Source organism: Spea bombifrons, chromosome 5 (genome assembly GCF_027358695.1).
Source record: "Spea bombifrons isolate aSpeBom1 chromosome 5, aSpeBom1.2.pri, whole genome shotgun sequence".
NCBI lineage: Eukaryota > Metazoa > Chordata > Amphibia > Anura > Pelobatidae > Spea > Spea bombifrons.
This window is the reverse complement of record NC_071091.1, coordinates 35,790,212-35,812,059: the sequence shown is the minus strand read 5'-3', so window position 1 is coordinate 35,812,059 and position 21,848 is coordinate 35,790,212. Positions and strand designations below refer to the sequence as shown.

General features: G+C 39.3%; 1 protein-coding gene across 13 annotated transcripts in view; it reads right to left on the bottom strand.

The window, feature by feature from the left end:
* TRAK1 (trafficking kinesin protein 1) overlaps window positions 1–21,848 on the bottom strand; it is a 69,135-nt gene that overhangs the window by 15,003 nt on the left and 32,284 nt on the right. For 6 of the 13 annotated variants that reach the window (XM_053468444.1, XM_053468438.1, XM_053468441.1 and 3 more), the window contains 12 exons: window positions 12,627–12,703; window positions 9,185–9,301; window positions 7,315–7,415; window positions 6,531–6,578; window positions 6,089–6,197; window positions 4,684–4,762; window positions 4,090–4,220; window positions 3,428–3,502; window positions 2,871–3,008; window positions 1,978–2,054; window positions 1,319–1,558; window positions 542–858 (listed from right to left, as the gene is read on the bottom strand). In XM_053468444.1, coding sequence (XP_053324419.1) covers window positions 542–858; window positions 1,319–1,558; window positions 1,978–2,054; window positions 2,871–3,008; window positions 3,428–3,502; window positions 4,090–4,220; window positions 4,684–4,762; window positions 6,089–6,197; window positions 6,531–6,578; window positions 7,315–7,415; window positions 9,185–9,301; window positions 12,627–12,677 — 1,483 coding nt within the window. In that variant the 5' untranslated portion in view covers window positions 12,678–12,703. Of the gene's footprint in view, window positions 1–325; window positions 859–1,318; window positions 1,559–1,977; window positions 2,055–2,870; window positions 3,009–3,427; window positions 3,503–4,089; window positions 4,221–4,683; window positions 4,763–6,088; window positions 6,198–6,530; window positions 6,579–7,314; window positions 7,416–9,184; window positions 9,302–12,626; window positions 12,704–20,523; window positions 20,966–21,848 lie in introns of those variants that run through there. The other 7 variants (XM_053468446.1, XM_053468439.1, XM_053468448.1 and 4 more) reach the window with 3 other exon arrangements.

The following is a 21,848-nucleotide window of genomic DNA, read 5'->3' as shown; positions in this document are numbered from 1 at the left end:
TGGTACAACTTTAATGAAGTTACCGAGAACAGCCATATAGAGAATAAAATGAATTACTGTAGTAGTGCTACTGAAAATGTAATTGTGCCAGGTGATGGTCATCCACAGCTTAGCAGTATTTAAGAATATTGCCATTTTCCAAATCTGACGTAACAAAGCATGGAACCAAAAACATGGGTAGCCAATATATAGCTCCGGCTGTGCACAAATAGATAACTATATATCTGGCTTTGGATCATTACATAAATACATTTCACTGGAGAGCTTAGTCTCGGCTACATGAAGTGACGCGTACGCGATATTTCTGACAAAACATACAGGTGCATTTTGTACGCTAGTAGGCAAAGACTAGCATGTATAACACTTGAACGCACAGAACTGAAATTCAAAGTGTTTCAAAATATTTCAAACAAACACCGTGGATGACTATCCCTAAAATAGAAAGAATGTGAGTTGTGTAAAGTGCCTGCTTTCTGGTGATGGATGAAAGACCATATCGAGTCGCTAATTAAAACAGAGAAGGGCCGAGGCCCCTTGTCACCTTCTAGGGGCTTCACAATCTGCAGTTTCTCTGGCAAGTAGGAGCGGCTTCCATAGGACATTCCCGAGATTCCCGTGAGCTCTGATATCCGAGAGTGGGTTCCCAAGGACATGATGCTATCTGTCGGGGTTACAGAACCACTGTGGATCTCTCCCTTCTCAGCCAAGCTACGTAGCTTCCTCTCCTGATCATCTTCAAAGAACTTTCGCTCCAGGATGAAGTTCTCGCGGCGAAGAGAGAGGCGTCGCAGAGCCGTCTCTAGGTCGTTGGAACCAGGGGTACCTGGTGTGCCAGGCTTCTTGTTTTTATCTCCATCTCTGAAACATATGAAGTAATAGTCAGCTACACTCTGGAAAGAAAATATGAACCTGCAAATAGAATATGGAGTCCAGAAGTCAACGTGATTTTGGACTTTTGATAAGATATATCTTACCACACATTCCTTTATTACATTAGTAGAGTTGCACTATGGATTGTCCCTCAAAGAAGATTTCACATACCATATACCAATTTAAAGTGGAAGTAATTTGGATAAATCTAATGGTCATTGCGACAACATGTGTAAAATTGTTTATGTGCTCATGAAATCTGGGCTACTCCAAAAAGGGGAAAAACATTATTGTCAATAATTGCACACCAATGTGATTACTAAAACGCATACTGGATTTAGCAATCGGGAAAACTGGCCACATTGGGTGCTCCGTGACAATATATTTAGCAAACGTGTAAAAATACAGTGACCAAACAAAACTATCAGAGCCAAGATAAGGTACTAACATGCAGTCAGATTCTGTTTCCAAGATAATGCTGTTGGTTTTGTTATCAATAACAATGTTGGAGATGTCTCCACCATACAGACTGGAACGTGGAGTGCTGACACAACTTGACATCAGAGAGTTCATTGCAGATGACTGGTTAGATCCAGGGATGTTCATTGGTGATGGAGCCAATGATCTCTGCTTGACCACCTGGTTCACACTCCGCACGGTCTCAAACACCCGCTTGTTCAGATTGCCACTAGAAGACAAGCAAGAGAAAGCAAGGTCTTCAGAAGAGCAACAAAAAGTCCAAGTGTGAAATGGTATTGTCTGATGTATTTTGAGAATTAAAAATGCATTGTAACAATTTTGGAGTCAGAGAACCACAAAAGGATCAAACATCAAGGATGAGTTTCCTAGAAAGGCTTAAGCTTGCAGTAGAAATATAACATCTGTGCATGGAGCATTTCATTTATTTTAATGTATATAAATTTTGATTATTGTTTGTAATGATACACGGACCTAAAATATTTGCATTCAAAATCTCTTATGTAAACACAATGTAATGTTAATGCATCAAGATGATTAAACTTAAATTGTATTTTACGAGGGAAAAATATTTTTTCCTAAAATGAGTGCCAAGAAGGATGATTAAAAAAAAATATGAAATGCTCGTACTTCATTTCAGGGGAGTCAGGATCATCCATTTGCAGCTCTTTCCTCATGGATCCCTCTATTTCAGCAGCTAACGAATCCTGCAAAAATGAACGCATAGAGTATGATCTCTCTCCGAGTATGGATTTTTGCAGAGAAGACTTCACTATACAGTGTTAAAAAATAAAGAAGGGGTCTAATACAGCTATTTTCAGACCATATCAGCAGTAGGTATCTTCAAGCAGCTGGAAAATGCTAGTTTCCAAGTGAAAGGACTAGAAAGATTGTAGCACTTTAAAGACCACATATGGCTGGATGAGTAGTGTTATGAAATGGGACAGCAATACGGCTAGAAATGATAAAGGTCAGGTAGTTCTACCTACTGTATTTATGTGCTTTTCGATAATGAACTCCCAAGATTAAATAATTTCATAGATACATACTGTCAGCACAAAAGAACCATCCGATCCATCTAGTCTGAACTTTTTCTTTTTCAGCGGTTGACTGTACTACTGGCATTGGAAGTCTATACCAGGTATCTACTACCCTATCCAATCAGAATTTTCTCACATTATCCTTCAGCCTTCCACCCTTTAGCTTAAATCATCCCTCTAGCACAACTTCTCTTTCAAAAAAAAAAAAAGTTTCCCTCTTAGACATTATTTAATTTCTTGATCTATTACGTCTTACTTCAATCATTGTGTACATATTATGGTTTCCAATTCTTTTCTGATATGTTTTGTTAGTATGACCCTGTACCATTTTCCCAGTCCCTACATATTCAATCCTGGTACATAACTTCAACACCAAGTGCAAGATATTTTAAAAGCCAACGAGACATAATTGACCAGTCATCCTATGCAACTACAAAAATGATTAATCCTTTTTCAGCACAGGGGGTTCATTTTGCTCCTTACCATAGGGAATACACCCAGTGTGTGGTACCGTCGGGAGATGACATTGGGCATGGTTTTGTTTCTCAGGTTCTTCAGCTCTTCCTGCGCCTCGTGAAGCATCTCCATGCACTCTGCGTATTTGTCCTCCAACTCCCGTAGCTGCAATACCAGTTATGCAAAATGGCAGTTAACCAATCTAAGGCTAATAATATACTCATTTCACAGTCTGCTACATTTATTCCCATGAATAGAAGAGATCTGCTACTTTACTATTTACCAAAAGTGGCCTGAATGACTTCCAACATTTGCCACCTCCCAGAAGTGTTTTCCAACCACAAAAGTCATCACTTTTCTTCTTGTTACACCTTAGCACTCCCTCCATATACTGTATGTAGAGGTATACACATGGCTATATACCCCAGGCTTACATTCCCCCCCCAAGCTCATTATGAAATCTATGAAATACAACCGGAGACCCCTTACAATGTGAGGAATGTTTGTTAAGACCCACTTATTGTTTACTTACAATAGGCTAATATGAAATCTTAAACTATGCCAGGCTATTAGAAGGTACTTGCCTCTGCCGTGAGCTGTCGCTGGGCATCTTTAGCTGCAGCCAAATGTTGCACAAGTTCTTCATTTTCAACCGTATACTGAAAGATACTGTACATTAGCGGCCGTTTGCTCTTCTAGGTAAAATATTTTTATCCTCTAGGTCATCGCAAGAAGCGAGAACATTTAAGATAACTACTTCAAAACACTAGACTTATATCATTAGTTATGAAGATGTCTTACTTTGTATTTGTCTATATTATGTGTGTGTATATGTACAGTTTTAGTGAGGCCAAGGGTAGAATATACTCATACTTAGGAGCTGTTGAAGGTAGATACTGTGGATCTTTTCCCCAGACCAAGACACATTGAATCTGGCAGGGAATCTATCGGTAGGGTGAAATTTAGGCTGGTCTGTCCATGCCATCATGTATAGAGAGCTGTTCAATGTAATAATATCATATTGCCCTAAGGAAGCTGGAAATACAAAAATATGACTAACATACACACGTACCATCTATAATATGTACATCTATGTAACTGCCTTGAATAGAGAAGGAACTAAAGTACAATAAACCCTTGCAGGCTAAAATATAATGTCAAAAGACTTTTTTCCTAGGAGGCAGACAGAAGTTATGTAGGTCTATGGCTGGATATATGGTTAAAAAGCCTACAAAAGGCTACATACTGCTTTTGCTTTCTTCTGAATGTCAACTATCTGCGACAAAAGGTGCGTTATCTCTTCTTGTTGTCGAGCAGCATCTTCAGTTTTCTTAGCTAATTCCTCAGATATGTTACCAATTTGGATATTTGCATCCCCTTAAAACACAAAAACACAGAGGGTGGAGATAAAAACAGCAACAAAAAAGCGAGTATGTACATTTTAGATGTCACGCTCATTACGCAATGAGTAGAGGGCTCTACATTAATGTTATGGTAACGTGGCATAAAATATTCCATTTAAAGGTAGATGATATGTGAACGACAACAATGGCAGCCCTCAGAGCTGCGGATAAAACAAGGTTTTTGTCAGGTAGTGCTCAGGTAATGCATTAGAAAAACTACTTTAATGCATATATTGACAGTGGACCCCCCCACACACACACACACTAATGTTTTGGAGCAATCAAGCTCCTTTATCAATGTGTACAGCCCTACAATAACCTATGTATACAGCATTAGATTTTACACTCAAAACCTTAGCCCATGTAAAAAATATAAAACATCCTTAAACAGGATAAGCGCCAATATCAAAATATAGAAAATAACAACGATGACCTACTTAGCTCTTTCACGCAGTCATTCACAAGCTGCTGTTCCTTCTCTTCATAAGTGATTGTCTCAGTTTCCAAGTGGCATGCCTGGTTAAAAAAAAAAAAGAGCAATGTAACCACGACACTTCAAAGACATAATGTCAATTACACTTAAATATTTGATAATGTATTTCATTTTTATTTTTTTTAATCCCCTCTATGGTGAAGCAGCCAAAATACTTGAAATTGATACACTTTCACCAAGGCTTTATTTATATTGAAGACACAGCTTGGCACCAAAAAAGGAGTGTTTGCTTAACCATTCTGCGAACTCTTGGTTTAGTGAAGAGATGAGGTTCATGTAATACCAGCTGTTCTTTCTATACGTTTTGATTCGGCAAGTTTGGTCATTTAAATTTATTCTGTTCCTACAACATAGTGTTTTCCACAATGTATAGTAAAAATATGTGGGGAATTACGGTATATTCCTTATGTACATCATAGTTGCAGTTAACGGTCTGGGGGAAAGTTGGAACCCTCTCTTTAGATTTTATTTTGAGCTTTGAGCCTTTTAGCAAACAGATCAGTAGTATTGTTGGCCAGATTTGGAAATAAGTCTGTATAAATGAAATGATGAGCAACCCAACTGTCTCTGCCACAAGGCGTCTCCATTGGCCACCATATGCCTACTTCTGCACCGGAATGCAGAATACCCCTGAATGCCAAGAAGGTAAGCTTTTTGTGCAACGGGAGCTTGTTTGCCTGGTATACTGCATAGTTAATAAATAAGTAAGACTGATAGAGTCACTTTACAGATTTAAATATTCAGGGGAAGTTCAGAAACTCTTACAGGAGATACTTACTGGGAGCTGGCCTTACCAAACTATGCTGTGTAGGTGAATTTATTATGTTCGAGTAGGCAAACCGGTGGATCTAAATCTGTTTTAAGAGTTGCAGTTGTTTATGACGCGTTATGGTTTTTAGCATAGGTTAATTCAGGAAAGCTACTTCTAGTCTGTGGTTTTGGCCAGTGCAATTGTATTTGAGATATCTGGTTGAACTGTTTTATGAAATTGTGATGTGCCAAAAGGCAGCGAACATTTTATTCATTAGCTTTCTGATCTCCTTACACCTCCTTTACAAAGGTTTACCTTCGGAGAGGAAGACTAACTTAACAAGGGGGGTGGGGACAAGCATTTAAGGTGGTTGCATCCATGGCATATTCAAAAGGCGGGTTCCGAATACATATACATTGTTTATTCTAATAGTTAACATACATATGTTTATCTTGTGGACCGACCAGGAAAGGATCATAGGTTTCAGAATATCAGATACACTTTAACCCTTTAGCAATCTGAGCAATATATTGTTTTTGCCGTCATGAGCTAAAGTTGCAAAAGCGAAATGGACAATAAAGGATAAAAAAAATCTAACCTCCGACCGGAGAACTATATTCTCATCTTCAAGGTCTTTCAGTTTCTTCTGGAGTGAATCAAAGTGGAAATAGTTTTGGACGGATGAAGAAGATTCATTTCTCTTCAGACTAAAAGAGAAAACAAAAAGGGACAAATGTTAACTTCTTAAAATCAGTGTCGTGCATTTTCATCTTGTTTTGTCTTGACAGTATTACGACAAAGTTTCAATTTACTCTACCCTAAAACCCAAATTTAGTGAAGCAATAAGTCCGACCGACATTGGGTAAATGTTTACAGGGAGGGATATGTTTAACCCCCAAAAGGGGAGAAAGTGTTCATTCTGTACAAATCATACAGGCTCGTTACCTTAACTACTGTATAGAGCTGTGGAATATGATGGTGCTATACATATATATAATAATAATAATAATAATAATAATAGATTCTGAGTCCAAAAGCACCTTTCATCAAAACACGGGGTGACACACGAGGCCTCTGACAGCAAGCTTCTAAAAGAAAAGACATTACGAAGGCATAAAATTCTCTTATCTTTGCGCATGCAAACTTTTTGTCTGGTTGTCACTTCTCAGTTAATAGAGCAAACCAGACCCCTTGACATTCATGAGCGCTAAAGTTACCCATCGTAAGAATTTCTCCTACAACATGGTCATGCAGGAAAATACGCACAACGAAAAATTCTGCCTGAACCTTTTACCCAGAGAACTGGTAGAGAAGGACTTTTCCCATACAGGAACACTTTAAACACACACTAAAAAGCAAGTGGCGTTATATAGTAAAATAAACCATAGTTATAGACTATTCAGCTGCAGAATCAAACAAGTAACTTCGCTACGCAGAACAAAGAATGTTGTTGAAATAGTGTAAGTCTATAAACAGCAATGGTGACTCATACATATCTTTGGTCAGCGTGAGCTCACCTTTCAAAACTAACAGTTAAATGAGAGGCATGTTTGCCAGAACCTCCCAGCACTTTGATCGGATGACGTCAGAAAGGTGTCTACGGGGAATGGTACGGAGGTCTGAATAGACAGATTTCATTCAAATCAATATAATAGAGCGCTATATATGATAATGATCTTAAGTTAAAATATATAGCAATCCAGAGCCAGGCTGGGTCAACCCCCCCCAATAAAGACTTCTCCTTACACAGCCTCACATTAAAGCAACTGGTTTGGTAAGAGACCTGCACATTTGTCCAACTTTATCTCTACTGTTGTGACTTACGGAGTGGAGCATATGGACTCGGGCTCACTTTCTTCAGCTGTGCTGGTATAAAACTGAAGCAGCTCATCTTTCATGGACAGTTCATGACGCAACTGTGAAACCTGCATAAAAACAAACATCATATGAACTTAAACACCAAAGGCAAAACTATGTGACTGAGCCACGTTTCTAAACTATTTACTGAGAAACCACTTTATATTCTACTATGTTTTTAGAATGCTTGGGCTTATCAATCATTTTGGTTGTTATTAGCCATTTCTCAAATGATTATTTCCTAGTTCCTCCCAGGGCATTCAATTATTTGTATACTTCATACCACGCACACACAATATATGTTTTACAATAAAAGTGTATGTTGATATCTATTGCTCGAAGGATTTAGCATTTGATTTCATAGATCATTGAAGAAGTGGATTGTAAAAATGAAAAGAACAGTTAAAGGTACACAGGCGCACAGATGTGCGTTGCATACATGCCAACAGTCCCGAATTTCCCGAGTATTTTGGGGGTCCTGTCAAATTTGGGTCTGTCCCAGCATAAAAATACTGCCTATGCACAGGCAGCATTGCATTTTAACTGTATATTTAAGACATTTTTGGGATCCAGGAAGCAAATGTTGGCGAGTATGGTTTATACAAATACTATTTTCTATTCCGAATATGCATTGAGGTTGCTACTTTCCTTGAAAAGTTCTTTGGCTGGACACAGGTAACCCAACAAGTATATGGAGTGCCCAAGATGTATCAAAAATGCTTGCCAGATAAAGGACATACAGAGCAGAGAATACTAATACCAAACCGTTATATGTCAAACCTAATTACTTCTGTGCAGATCAAGTTCTTAATTGCAATCACTTTCTGCTGTAGCTAAGGAACAGCACATTGTTACACTGTTCTACATTGGAGGTGCATAGAACAATTGAACCGTCTTGACAAGAGTCAGGGTCATGCCGCGTTGCAGTAATAAGAGCAAAGCTCATAATTATCACTCCGCCTGTACTCTAAACTTTAGAATTACTCATTCATTCTTTCTTTATAACGGATTTTAATTGTCACACCCATTTGATTGCAGGCATGCAATCAATGCCACATACTGAATGCACACAGCAGACGTATTCTTCAGATAGACTGCCGCTATATACTGAAACAAAGATTGTGTTATTTTTCTTTATTCTTTTACAAATATCCCTTTTTGTCATATGAACAACTTAATTATATAGTTTTGTATATAGCTGTAGAAGAGGGAGACTTCTTTCCTTGCTAAAGTTTTTGTGATTTAGCTTTTACAACCTCTTTTGTGCATCTACCTACTGCCACATGGAGATCACAGGTCTTATCTGCATGTGCTGCTTATAAATTAAACTATCTTAATGTTTCTATAGGAATAAGGTCCACCAACCAGGCATCATAAGAGGCAGAGGAAACTAAGGTTAGGATACAGCTGATGACCTGCGGGGGCAACCATAGACAAGAAAGTTAACTATACCAAAGGGCACAACCATCCTCTCAATATGGCCAATAAGTACATCTTATACCATCTATGGATCCCCACATTATGGCCAGAGATATCAAAAAGGTACAAATTAGAAGCACTAGAGAATTTTTTATATTTTTTTGTGGGATAATTAATGTTTCTGTCCAGCCTGGGAAAACATTTTATATACTACATGTAATGTTGTATTAAGACATGTTAAAAAAATAAAAAAAAAATAAAAAAAGTAAGTAAATACCGTACTCAGATAGTAGTTGGGATACTTTTCAAATACATACCTTGACCTGGTAAAATTGGCCCTTTAATGCAGAGCACAGTTATCAAGTAGCTTGACCTTCTGAATGTCATACAAAGTTGCTAGGTGCTATCAAACCCTTACCTCCTCCCTGATATGTTCTACTTGTTCTTCAAGGTACTCATTCCTTTCTGTAAGGGTTTTATTCTTCTTCAACAAAGACTGGCCAATCCGTGCCGCCAATTCAAGATCCCGTTCTTTCTGTGAGTGTTGAGAGGGTAATAGAAGAAAAAAAATTTACTATAAAGGCTATAATCAAAATATATGAGCAATAAAAAAAAAAAACAAAGAAAATAATAGGTCTCAGGAGTACCCCTACCAATAGCAGCGCATAGGAGACTATGGTAAGGTTATTTCCAATGTTATAAAAATGTAAACCAAAAAAAAAATAAAAAACCTGTGAAGGGGTTAAAACCTTCTGTAGGAAAATAACCTAAACAAGAAGTACCTTATCGAATGCTTTATTTAGACAAATAGTCATTTCTTTGTGATGTTATCTCTCCAATGCAAATCAGCTGGCACATCCATATCAATGTCCTTTGAATAATTGATAGGTATGAACTTGCGGCATGTAGTCTCCACCGCTCGCCCTGTGCACTCCCTAAAAACACTTCCACTGTTCACTAAATACAAACTACTCCAATCTATTTTTACTTTCTCCCTTGTTATATGTAAAGAATGGAGTTGAAAGGCGTACTGTTTAAAATAATAGCAAAAGCAGTCTTGTGGCGAGCGGCCAACCTCTTGGACAGCTAGTAATGGTTCAGTTTAATGTTAAAATGTTGTTTGTGTTATGTTGCCTCACCTGAGCATACAGGCTCGTACCTGACAAAGCAATGCGGATGACCTGCAAGATCTAAAAGTCATCTGTCTCCTGCATTGTAAAAAAAAAATATATGTATATATATTGGGAAAGAGGGGCAAATGCATATGGCCAATCCCCCACATTTATTTGCAAGGGGCAACACCATGATAATTTAAAAAGGGACGTCTCGGGTATATACCCTTATAATGCATGGAGGGTGTATCTAAAGTTCTCACTAATGTGCTGTATATCCTCAGTAAGAGTGTATGTCTATTATTAATATGTACGCCATTATTGTGTGTGAGCTTGTGGTATTAGCACATGTGTGTGTGTGTGTACAGTGGTAGCATTTGTATATGTCGGTGTTAGAAAGTGTTGGTGTAAGTTTGTGTGTTAGTTACCTGGGGCAGGTGGCTGGGTGAGCAATGGAGAAATACTGCACCCAGTCACCACTTACCATAGGGCTTACCCTAGCTAACCTCCATGGCTTGCAGGAGACATGTTTGGCTTTTTAGTAGAGGAAGGTAGTTTGTTGGTTAAATATTTGGTGAAGCTTAGTTTGACTTTCAGATGCTGCAGTGTTCAAAGCCGTGTAAATACAATGCAAATGGACAGCACCATAGTTCTAAGTCATTAGAACTATTATTTATTCTAATGCTAAGAAATCATAACGTAGACAAAATAAGGGAAATGTATGGGGGAAAGAGAGAAGTGCAGTGCACTAAATATGTCTGTCATTGTCTTCTTTATGGGAATGTTGTATCACAGCAGCAGGTAGTTAAAGTTAAAGCTTACCCCCCTCCCATCCTTATTCCGCTCCATTCTAGAACACCACTAAAAGCAGCTACACAACAAATCACTGCGGATGGTACTTTAAGAACAAAAAAAGGACTTTTAAAAAAAATCTGGTGCAAAATGTGGCAAATACCGTATTTATCGGCGTATAACACGCACTTTAACTAAAATATGAAGCTGAAACCCTACCTGCGTGTTATACGCCGATAAATCCTAGAGCCAGTGGCGGAACTACCGGGGTCGCAACTGCGACCGGGCCCTGGAGTTCTGCCAGTCAGGGGGGGCCCAAGGGGTGCCGAGCGGTTGCTGAAGACGACCGCTCGGCAACTCTCGGGCCCCCCTGACTGACAGAAATCCAGGACTCCTCTGCTGGCGGCCGCCACCGCCTGCCTCAGCCGCCTGCCGCCTGCCTCAGCCGCCGCCGCCTGCCTCAGCCTCAGCCTGCCTCAGCGCTTCAACTCCTGTGTTGGAAGCGTGAGGCGTTTGTCTCGGGTGCCGGCGCTCAGCAGTGAAGCGCCGGCACCCGAGACAAACGCCTCACGCTTCCAACACAGGAGTTGAAGGTAAGTGACCAGGGTGGGGTTAGGGAGAGAGAGGGGAGATCCTGAGAAGGGGGGTTAGGGTGTGTGTGTCTGAGTGTGTGTGTCTGAGTGTGAGTGTGTCTTACTGTGAGTGTGTCTTACTGTGTGTGTGTGGTTTCCCAGATAGCAGTGATTCTGATGAAGTTTTTTTTGTTCAGTTTTTTTGTTCAAAAATGGGGGTGCGTGTTATACACCAGTGCGTGTTATACGCCGATAAATACGGTAGTCTCTTTGTAGCAACCAATACAATGGTCTATGTCCAGCTGGTTCACAAAGGAGTTATTTATAAGCATACTTCACAAGGTAGTCTACCATAAACTCTCTTCAGGGATGCCTTCAAGTAGTGGAAGGGATCTCCAAACATAGGGCCAGAGCTAGGCCTATAGAGCCTTTAGTGGGAAACACAGAATGGGCAGGGAATAGACAGAACATGGGCTGGTAGTGGCCACACACCGCTTCCCCGGCCTGGAGAAAGAAGAGGCTGACATGGAGGCCCAAGGAACCAGGGCTTCACTTGGAGACGCCAGATCAAAGCCAGGTATGTCTCAAAAGATCAGTTCTAGCGCAAAGTTTCCATAGTAGTCTTCATACCAGATCAACCAATTAAATGCTACAACCAGCAGTCCCAATCAGTTGGCTCCCACAGCAACTAGAACTTAGAATTTTGCTCTAGAGCAAACCCCACTATTTCATTAGTACCCATCAGGGACACATATGTTTATATAGCAGATTACAAAGGAAATAAATGAAGTAATAAAATGTAACCAATTGCTTCAAATTATATAAGGATTGTTTGTGGGGTGAACATAATAAATTAAAAAGATGGGAAATATAGAAAAGAACACAAGCAATTCATGTTATATCTGGGTATATAAACATGCTTTATTCCTCAAACTGCAAACTCCAGCTTGAAACAGTGAAAATAAGACAACTGCTCTAATTTAGCCATTTGTGCATTAATTCTGTGGTCGCCATGGAAATGCTCTGGCATTTTTTTCATCTTCACAGGGAAAAGTAGATGGATGTGCAGAATACAAAATAAAAGGCTTTAATTAAAACAATATATTATAGTCTCCAATAGCAACAAATGATAGCATGAGATGTTTTCACTAAAAGTATTAGCACCGTGGTGAAGGAACAGGCACAGCGCACACATTAAGCAACCAGACAGGCTCTTTAGCATGTTCTTGAAAGAAGCCAATTAACATATTCTCCCAATGGAGGTCACATTCAAATAAAAACCATATACAACCATATATCCCTGGCAATGCAATGGTTAATCAAGAAGTAAGCTATATTTCCGACTTGTACAAATGGCATGGCGTATTTAAACATGCGCACTCACCTCCTCAAGCAGACGTGTAACAGCATCTATATCATTGTATGTTTTAGTCATCTGGCCCACTCTTTCAGCACATAACACTGAAAAGAAAAAAAAAGACGTACATCAAAAAAAAAAAACATAACGAACAAGCTAAAATAATCAAACAGCAGATTAAAATGAGCATTTCATGAAAGTAAATGTGTAAGTCAAGGAGAATGCTTCAGTGAGTCTGTATATAAGTCTTGTCATATTTCTTTAAACAATGCTTGGGTACAGCTGTAGGATAGAGTTGTGTGGCTGATTCACCTCAAACATTTCACCCCCCTACTTCATACTAGAGGGTAAAATAATTTGACTGACTTTTAGCTGCTATGTCATATTTACCCACTGTACCTCACTGCCAGATGTGACGGCGCTAAAAACAAATTAAAGTGCACCTCAAAACAGGTCTGTCTGATAGTTGGTGGCATTTAAGAGCTAAAAGACTTCTCGCCGATGGGAGTTGACAAACCTGTGTACCATGTTGAAGAACAGACAACACGTGAAGCATTACGGCTCCTGCATCCCCCTGCTCCAGGGCTGGCATGTACAAGAGTTCTAGGAAGCCTTACAGGACCCATCACTTGCATGCAAAGAAAGCTATCCCACAGATTGGCTACTTCAAGCCCCCAAAACCGGTGTAAAAGCTGGGCCGTGGAGGAGAGGTTGGGTTGGTGAGCTGGAAGTGACTATTCTGGCAGCTGAAGAATACATAGTAAACGTACTTACAAACTACTTTAATATATGTTCTTCATTGATGGGACTGCATAGGGACTCTGGAGAAGCCCTTTAGATATATGCAATCATTAAGACAATGTGGATTTTATATTGTAGCCATTGATTGTCAGAAAGATTATATCAAAAAGGCATTGGCTGAAGATTACGGGTTTAACTTGCAGTTTACTAAAACATTTCAGGCTAGGCTGGAAAGGCATGCAATGTAGAAGTCAACACCTAGGAGTTGCAGTCATGTTTGGGGTTTGGAAAGTATTTGAATCCATTTACAAATAAGGTGCGGTGTGAACAACATATAGGAATCAGCACTAAAGTATAATCACAAACAAGGGATTACAGTCAGATTTAGGATTTTGCACTTCAATATTTGACACAAGACAAGCCAGTTTCAGTCCTATTATTCAAATGGCCCTTGTGGATGCACTATGACCCTGAAATAGGCAGTGGCAGGCCGGGTCTCAACAAGATGAGAGGGGAAACAGTGTAGGTGTATACTGTAGGGTCGGAGTCAGTATGTGTGTGGGTATTTTTTTTAAACGTATGTTACACACAGGCTAATGCCATATGGTATGTCAGCATATTTCATTAGAGAGTGTGTGTTAGCATGTGCTTATGTTTCCTGTAAGGTGTTAGTGAGCATAAGATGTTAGCATGTGTGTTACCATGAGTGTGTTAGTATTTGTTGTTGGCATGTGTGTGGCTGTCTGCATATGGTGTTATAGTGAGTGTGTTTAATGGGTGTGCCTAGGGTTAAAGGCCCCTGGGAGATGGAGAGGACGAGCTGGAGACTGCTTGATGAACTTGCGCTTCACAGGGTCGTGCAGCATCACTACAGGCACAGTTAGCTCCATTCCATGTACAATCATGTTGCTTCATTTATGTTTAAAACTTTATTAGTGCAGTAATCAACTTTATTTAATAAAAATGTAATTTATTTAGCCATGTAATTGTAACGGATCTCGGTACCCTTGGTCCTCCACTACTCCAACCACTGAACCTCCTGCTTAATGTCGGCTACTTTGCCGCCTTCCCCTCAAGACACATCAGTCAAGACTAGATACTTGAGGGTAAAATCATGTACTCCATTTAATAGGAAACACACTGATAGGAAACAGTACAAGGGGGTTATTTACACACAATAGTTTCTGCAAAAAAAAAAAAAAGGAGCCCAGGGCACAGAGGATTCTGTGACAGTATAAACAATGAACTTGATTTACCAATAATTGAATGAACTAGTTTACCAGCTTACCAACTGGATTAATTTTTTCCCACTAATTTATCTTTAAGAAGTGAATCATCATCAAGAAGTTGTCCCTTGGGTCCCCTAAATAGTCACCAGGGAAATGCTAAGGCCTACTAGGTGAGCCTTATCATAAAAGCACCATGTAGGATCAGGCAATTAAAACACAAGGACATCCATGGAAGGTGTGGCTCACACAAAGCAGACTCCAACAAAGCTTCCACTTGGTGATCTCCTTTATTAATCATCAACAAAGTCCAGACAGCTTCTTGTGTACATTTCTTGCGCTAACTACACAGAGCAGACAACCCAGGAAAACTCTAAATAGATTAACCATTATTTCAACAAAACGTTATATTTACATTATGATACTGTGGCAACTTAACCACTTGGTAAAAAAACATTCAGAGACCATCAATTTATCAAATCTATCTTAATGAACTTGATAGCGTCTATCAGCAGTATCACCTAGCTACAGAGATATAGTACGTAAATAAAGTATAGGGCGCCCTTTATTATCTTAACACTGCACACCTCTGCACACTGCGAAATATAAATACAAGGCTTGGCCAAAACATACATGCATAGAAATTATATATATTCTAGCTCACTTTCTTAAAGCAATTGGCCAAGTTTGAGGAGAAGACTCAACCATTTTGTTTATTTATACATATTGTTCTCATTCACCGTGTGCATCGTCAGAGGGCACTCCGTTATTGTGTCCTTGGATTAATCAGTAGCACATTAAGTACATCTTGTTGTTTGGCCAGTATGGCATTACTTTCACAGAGGTCACGTAAAGAGGTGTGACAAGTTTTTGAACATTACCTCGTTCAGAACAATTTACCTAATCGGCATCTTACATAACTGGAGACCATAGTCAGGTGGCCATGTTCCAGTGACTACAGATCAGGGGGGCTCCGTAAACAGACCCCCCGCAGGCATAATACAGTATAACGTCTATTTCCTCTGACACAGACCTCATCATACTTACCACATAACGCATTGGTAACTGTTCTCTGTAATAACATACCCTCAAAACATTTCAGGTGTGGAAATAGAGACTGCCCCGCGAAACTCAGGACGCGAGTCACCATTCTCTTTTTATCTGTTCTTTACATATATCTTTAAAGAAAAGCAGTAGACTATGAATTAATAGTTTAGAGGTGAATAACGGCAAATAAAAATCTAAATAGTATTGCCAATATTTTCCTTGAAAAATATATTTTTAATGCGAATATTATCAATATAGAACAGTTACAAAGTTCCTTTATCTTTGCAGATTATAAATACCATGTGGCACAGCCCATGTAAGACAGAACAGCTGATAAATGTTTTACATGCAAGACGTGCAGGTTGTGACTAATAAAAAGGATATTCGGTGCCAAAGGTTAAAAAAAAAAAAAATACTTTAATATTCACAAGAATTTATTTTTGTAATTGAGATTAAGAGGTTAAAGTACTATATAGTAAGGGTTGTCATATCGGCCATTTTTCCAGGACAAGTTTTTTGATGTTGCTTACCACCATCTATAAAATACCTCCCTGCATTATGGAGAAAGAATAAAACATGATTAACTAACTGATTTCCTTCTGTTGGTTTATACATCCAACATTATAATTTATTTTTTTTTTTTTACAAAAACATTATTTTGCTCATTTGCCATATTTATCAGCCAGCCAAATAAGCATTAGGAAAATGGCAACAAAACAAAAAAAGAAAAAATGTGCTCTCCCTTTAACAGGAAACAATGCACATTACAGGTTAATATGGCTGCATTCATAGAATATACATAGTTATTTAGTTATTATTTGACTCTCCGAAGACAATGTCAATGAGGTAAGTAAAATGTATGGTGTGGGAAAGTAACAGCAAAGAGGTTACAGGGCACAACTGCTTATGATGACAAATAGAAACATCCCAACTTTGCGACACAACATGTTCATCCCAAAAAACACTGACACGCAGGACCTTGGTCTACAAACATAACTGATTTAAAGGGACACTCCTGCCATATGCACTTATGTGCTGTTCATCTTGTAACCGCAGCTTGCCCATCCCTCCTGCAGCTATATGCCGTGCAGGAGAGGAGTTCGACCAAATATCTCCTACATCATTAAAATAGGTCTAATAATGCCATAAACCACAGGGTAATAAGATACAGACATTCTCACCTCCCACACATCTCTACCAGCCCAAAGCGCAGATGTTTGAGTGACCGTCCCAAACCCACCACTCCCAAGTGTCCGCCTTTAGTAGGGACAGTCCCTCTTTGGGACACAAATCTATTAGTCCTTTTCTAGAAGCTCAGAATTAGATGTGGAAAAAAAAAGCATAAAATGTTCCTTTAAACTAAACCGCAGTATTTTTCAAGACGCCTCAGTTACCTGATTACAGTAGCTGTCAATAAGATGTCTTGATAAATCCCAGCCTCGTAAAAAACAAAAAAAGCGTCCTACTTGGCCACCAATAAGAGTTATGCAAACCATCGCTTAAAGTCTTAAACATTCTTTCCACAATAGCATTTATCATTACGAAATATGTGAGCAGCTTACATTCTCTCTCAATTTAAAACATCTAAACAGAACGTAACGGCAGATAAGGACCATTTTGCCCATCGAGTCCGCCAATGTTTCCTGCTGTAAAAACCTAAAAAGGATTGTATTATCCTCAATTACTGGCCCATCAGTGTGCCACAAGTTATAGTACGCTGTGATTAAAACTTAAGATATCTATCCCTGGTCAAATTAAGTCTGGTGAGAAATGTGAGGAAGCATCGGCATACCAAAGCATCTTACGTTCTTCACTTCTACACACGGGAAAAGGACAATATATTTTACTTATGCTCCATTAACTTCTGTCAACCCCATGTCTCTCCCAACATTTCAACTGCCCAAAGAGAACTGTTTTTGGGGGTGTAGTTAGAGATATGGCTGGAAGAAGGGCTTTAAACAAGACTTACTTTGTGGCTGGTGGCCTAATGATAGCTATTTATGTAAATGAGCAGGGGATTTAAAAATTGCATATCATTTAATATATACATTGTTAGGTTTCCGGGCTGTAGAACACCGGGACACACTCTTACCCAGCAGTCTGAGCTCCTGGAAAGAGGGACATCAGGGAACGACAAGGAGGTACAACTGGGAATTATGCAACCCTACAGCTAAACATAGCAAACAGGAAAATCCTTACAGCCCTCCCAGTAGGGGGGGGGGGGGACACCCAATATACCATGTTTATGGAAATGACTATTTACTCATCAACAGGATGAACAATCTGGGCATTCACAATGAACGTAGGCTTAAGCTCGTGAAAACAAAGCAAGAGGATAATGAGGGTTTATTTTTGTATCCTCCCTGGAGGATGTTGAGCTTCTGCAATGACCAGGTGAATCTCCAAATCCAAAACTGTGTTATAAAATGTTCTATATTCCTCTTTATTTTAGTTAAAATGGTAGCAATAAAACAGTCGGCAATTTTCTGTATCATACATTTGCATCCACTCTGTTAATTCTATCGTGTTACTTATATGCACATCTCTTTGGTAAGGAGACAATCTCTTTGCCTGTTGCTGAACGATAACTCACGTAACCAATAAAACGCCCATGAAGCTCAGCCTACCCGTAACCATTAAAAAGGACACACAAGCACTACGGGATTTTTAGGTTGCGCCAAACATCAAGGATGCTACAGGGTTTACATCATTTTTGGATCTTTTATTTATTCTGATACCAGCACTAAGATACATAATGCTAGGTGTTCTAGGATGAAAAGAAACCGGATTTGCATCTTCTATCAGGATGTTACTAAGGGTGGTTTGACGAACTCATGTGTACCCAATTCCCATGGTCACCATTCAAAACACGAGAGTTAGAAGAGAATTCCACTTATTCACAACGCTTTCACGAAGTAGCAGGCGTTAACGCCGAAGGAACCAGAACAGCACAGCTACGCGGCTCACACCTTTCACTCTCAAATAAGTAAACGGATGTTAGGAACCTTCTTCTCATTTCTCCATTGGCAGTCAACACTAGCTACATAACCATTGCTGGAAATAGTATTCTATCACGTTAAATATTTAAAAAAGTTTAGTTTTGTATCTTTTGAAACTGCTATATGGGGTCCATTTACTAAAATAGGAGTTTGCAGGAGAGCATTACAAAGGTCCAACTCTGGTGAGCATCTGGTGCTGGAAGATCTTGGCTGGTCATTTATAACGTAAAGTTAAATCAGGGAGATTTTACCAGTCTCTCTACACATTGAATTATACATTGCACAGGGCCAGCTTAGACGTTCACACTGGAGAAACCTGCCATTCCTTTAGAATGAATAGTGAAATGAGAGAGTTAAAACAACAACTCTCCCTTTAGTAAATAAACCCCATTGTGTTGATAACTAGTCAGGTCTTTCAAACCGGCTTTTCATGCACAAGGGCGCAGATCTTAAGAGAAAAATAATATTTTGGCCAGTGCCATGTACTGGAGGGAGGGGGGCAGATGTCATTAAACGGAGACTTGCAGGTGAAATTGCAGAAATATAAAATATTACTTAAGCCAAATAATGGAATAAATATATATATATATATATATATATATATATAAAGCAATGGCATTAAAATAAAGCCACTTCACCCTGGAAAAAGAAAAGAAAAAACTTTTCTTGTAACAGAGGTCCAGCATCTATCAATAACTAAGTAGCTTGGTCCTTCGGGGGCTGCAAAAATAGCAAGAAACCGTACACCTCCGGCTGCCGAAGGGCAACGAGTCCAAATACACATTTGCCTTCTTGAACACGATGGAACTTGCAGTCCAGCAAAGACTATGTGATTAGATTAGATTAGAACAAGCATGTCAGAAAGAGGACCTACAAAGCCAATTAGTTTTATTTATTCATTTAAAGCACACCGCTGTCCAATTAAGACATATATATATATATATATATATATATATATATATATATATATATATATATATATATATATATATATTTATATACACACACACACTGGCTAGCGGCTAATATATAATTGGGAGGCCAAACAAAAGCTATCACTGGTTTTGAAGATAATGCCATCAGCGATGGTACTGGTTTGTAGTATAATAGCCATATTACAGACAAGGCTTGAGAGTCTCAGTGGGTTAAAATGCAATGCAGTCCCACTGATTCAGCTCCTTGCTAAAAATGGACATGCCAAATCTGGAGTACCTTGATGTAGTGGAGGACTAAGGAAAATGTGGTGTGGCTACCACACAAAGGAAAAGACAAACTGTTATGGTTAAGCGTCTATCCACCAGACAGTTCGAAACAACGATCTACATGTCAGAGGCACCTGCAGGAGGCATCCTAAATGGGGTTCCGAACGATCAGAGATGTAATATTCCACTGGAGAATTTCAAGTCACTAGTAATGCTTGTTCTCAAATTCTAATTTGCTTTGATTACATATAATAACTTTAATTTACTTTACACGCATTATGCCTTAAAACCTAAAACCAGCCCTTAACCATGAATAACCGACTGAAAACTTTGTGAGAAACTAATCTTTAGGTAAAAGCACTCTTGTCAATTAACAAGCCAAAACAAACTCACCTGTTCTCAAGCAAAACAAAATCTGTAACGCCCACCCAGTTTCACTGCTTGAATACAGGTGTGGGAACCTTAAGTACAATTAACAGCAAACTTAAAGCATACAATGAAAATCCTCATTGTTTTAGAATGTCAACCTGTTCCACAGCACGTTACAACGAAATTGGACGCATTTGGTGCTCTCCAAATAAGCCCAGAAAACCTCGGGATTCCTAAATACCCAGACGTTTATGAAGGACTATGCATGGTTTATTTCTGGCAGCAAAAGTGTTAACCTTGTAAGTGACTGCCAGGCAGAAAGCCTTTTTTTTTTTTTTACCTTCCTCCACAAAATCCAACTGCTCGGAGGTGTCATCATAAGCGGTCTCCGGCTCGTTTTCACAGTCACATTCATAGCTTTCTTCTTCAAGTAACGGCTCGATATAGGACATAATTAGCAAATATCCCAGGGTTGGCAGAGATTAAAAGCATTAACCCATTCCCTGTTCGTTAGGTTCCAGTGACAGAGTTTGGAGGTCCCTTGCAAGTGCATGTGTGGCACAGCAGGAGAAGACTGGGAGCCCCATTGATGGGGCAGCACCCCGTCTGCTCACATACTTGGCAGCAAAGGCTGTGTGTGTGTGTGTGTGTTCGTCTGAGCACTGTCCTCGCTGACACATATGTGGAACCTGGGTTACACCCACGTCAGAAGGAGCACCTGCAATACTCTCCATTTCAAACTTAACACACGGAAAACAATTGAAAACAGAATATTTGCCACAAAAAAAAACAAATAATAAAAAAAAACACTCATGCATTCTAACAAGCATTTCAAAAGTCAACTGTTAAATTGTAACAAGAACCGCACCCCCCTTATTGCTGTGTAAATGGTATCTCCCAGCAAGTTTCGTAGCAACAGCAGTCAGGAAGGACTGGCTGATACTATACCTAACAGGGTGGAACTGCAGGTTACCTGCCCAATGATTCATTAACCCTTAGAGCTCCACACATTCCAAAGCTCAAATTTAAAGGCTGAAGCATGGCTACTATGTTGTTCTATATCTATAGCATTATAATTCATGTTCATCTGTTCATATAAGCAGACCAACCCAAGCTACACAACACAAATATGTTCCAATTTTCATTCACTGTGCATTGTAAAGATCAATTTCTCATGATTTCATGTATACTAATAACATGTTTCTAATAATAATAATAAAGTAAAATACATTTCTTGCTTGTGCCCCTTTATTTTCCCTACCGGAAAACAAGAAAGGATCCATGGAGTCAGAAAATCAGACACTACCAGGCCTTCGTTTGCAGGATTTCCTTAGTTCATCACATTCCAAGCTATTTTGCTATGGTCTTCAGTGCTAATGAGTCACCTGTGCTCAAAGGAGAAGTTCCTCTGGAGAGAAGCACACATGATCTCAAGACCCATAAGGCGAGGTTCCATGGCCAGATGGTCTTCTTAAAGGGAAACTCCAATCAATTTTGGTATGGATGCAGCCATGGCTCTTCCCTTGCTGGTTATTAATGAACCTGACAGAGGGCAGAAGAATGTCATGCAGCACTGTGGAGCACTTAATCACATCCACCTCCAAGCTAGGAGATGAGCAAGTAGGTGCAGCTCTATGGTGCCCACACTTTAAAAAAAAAACAAAA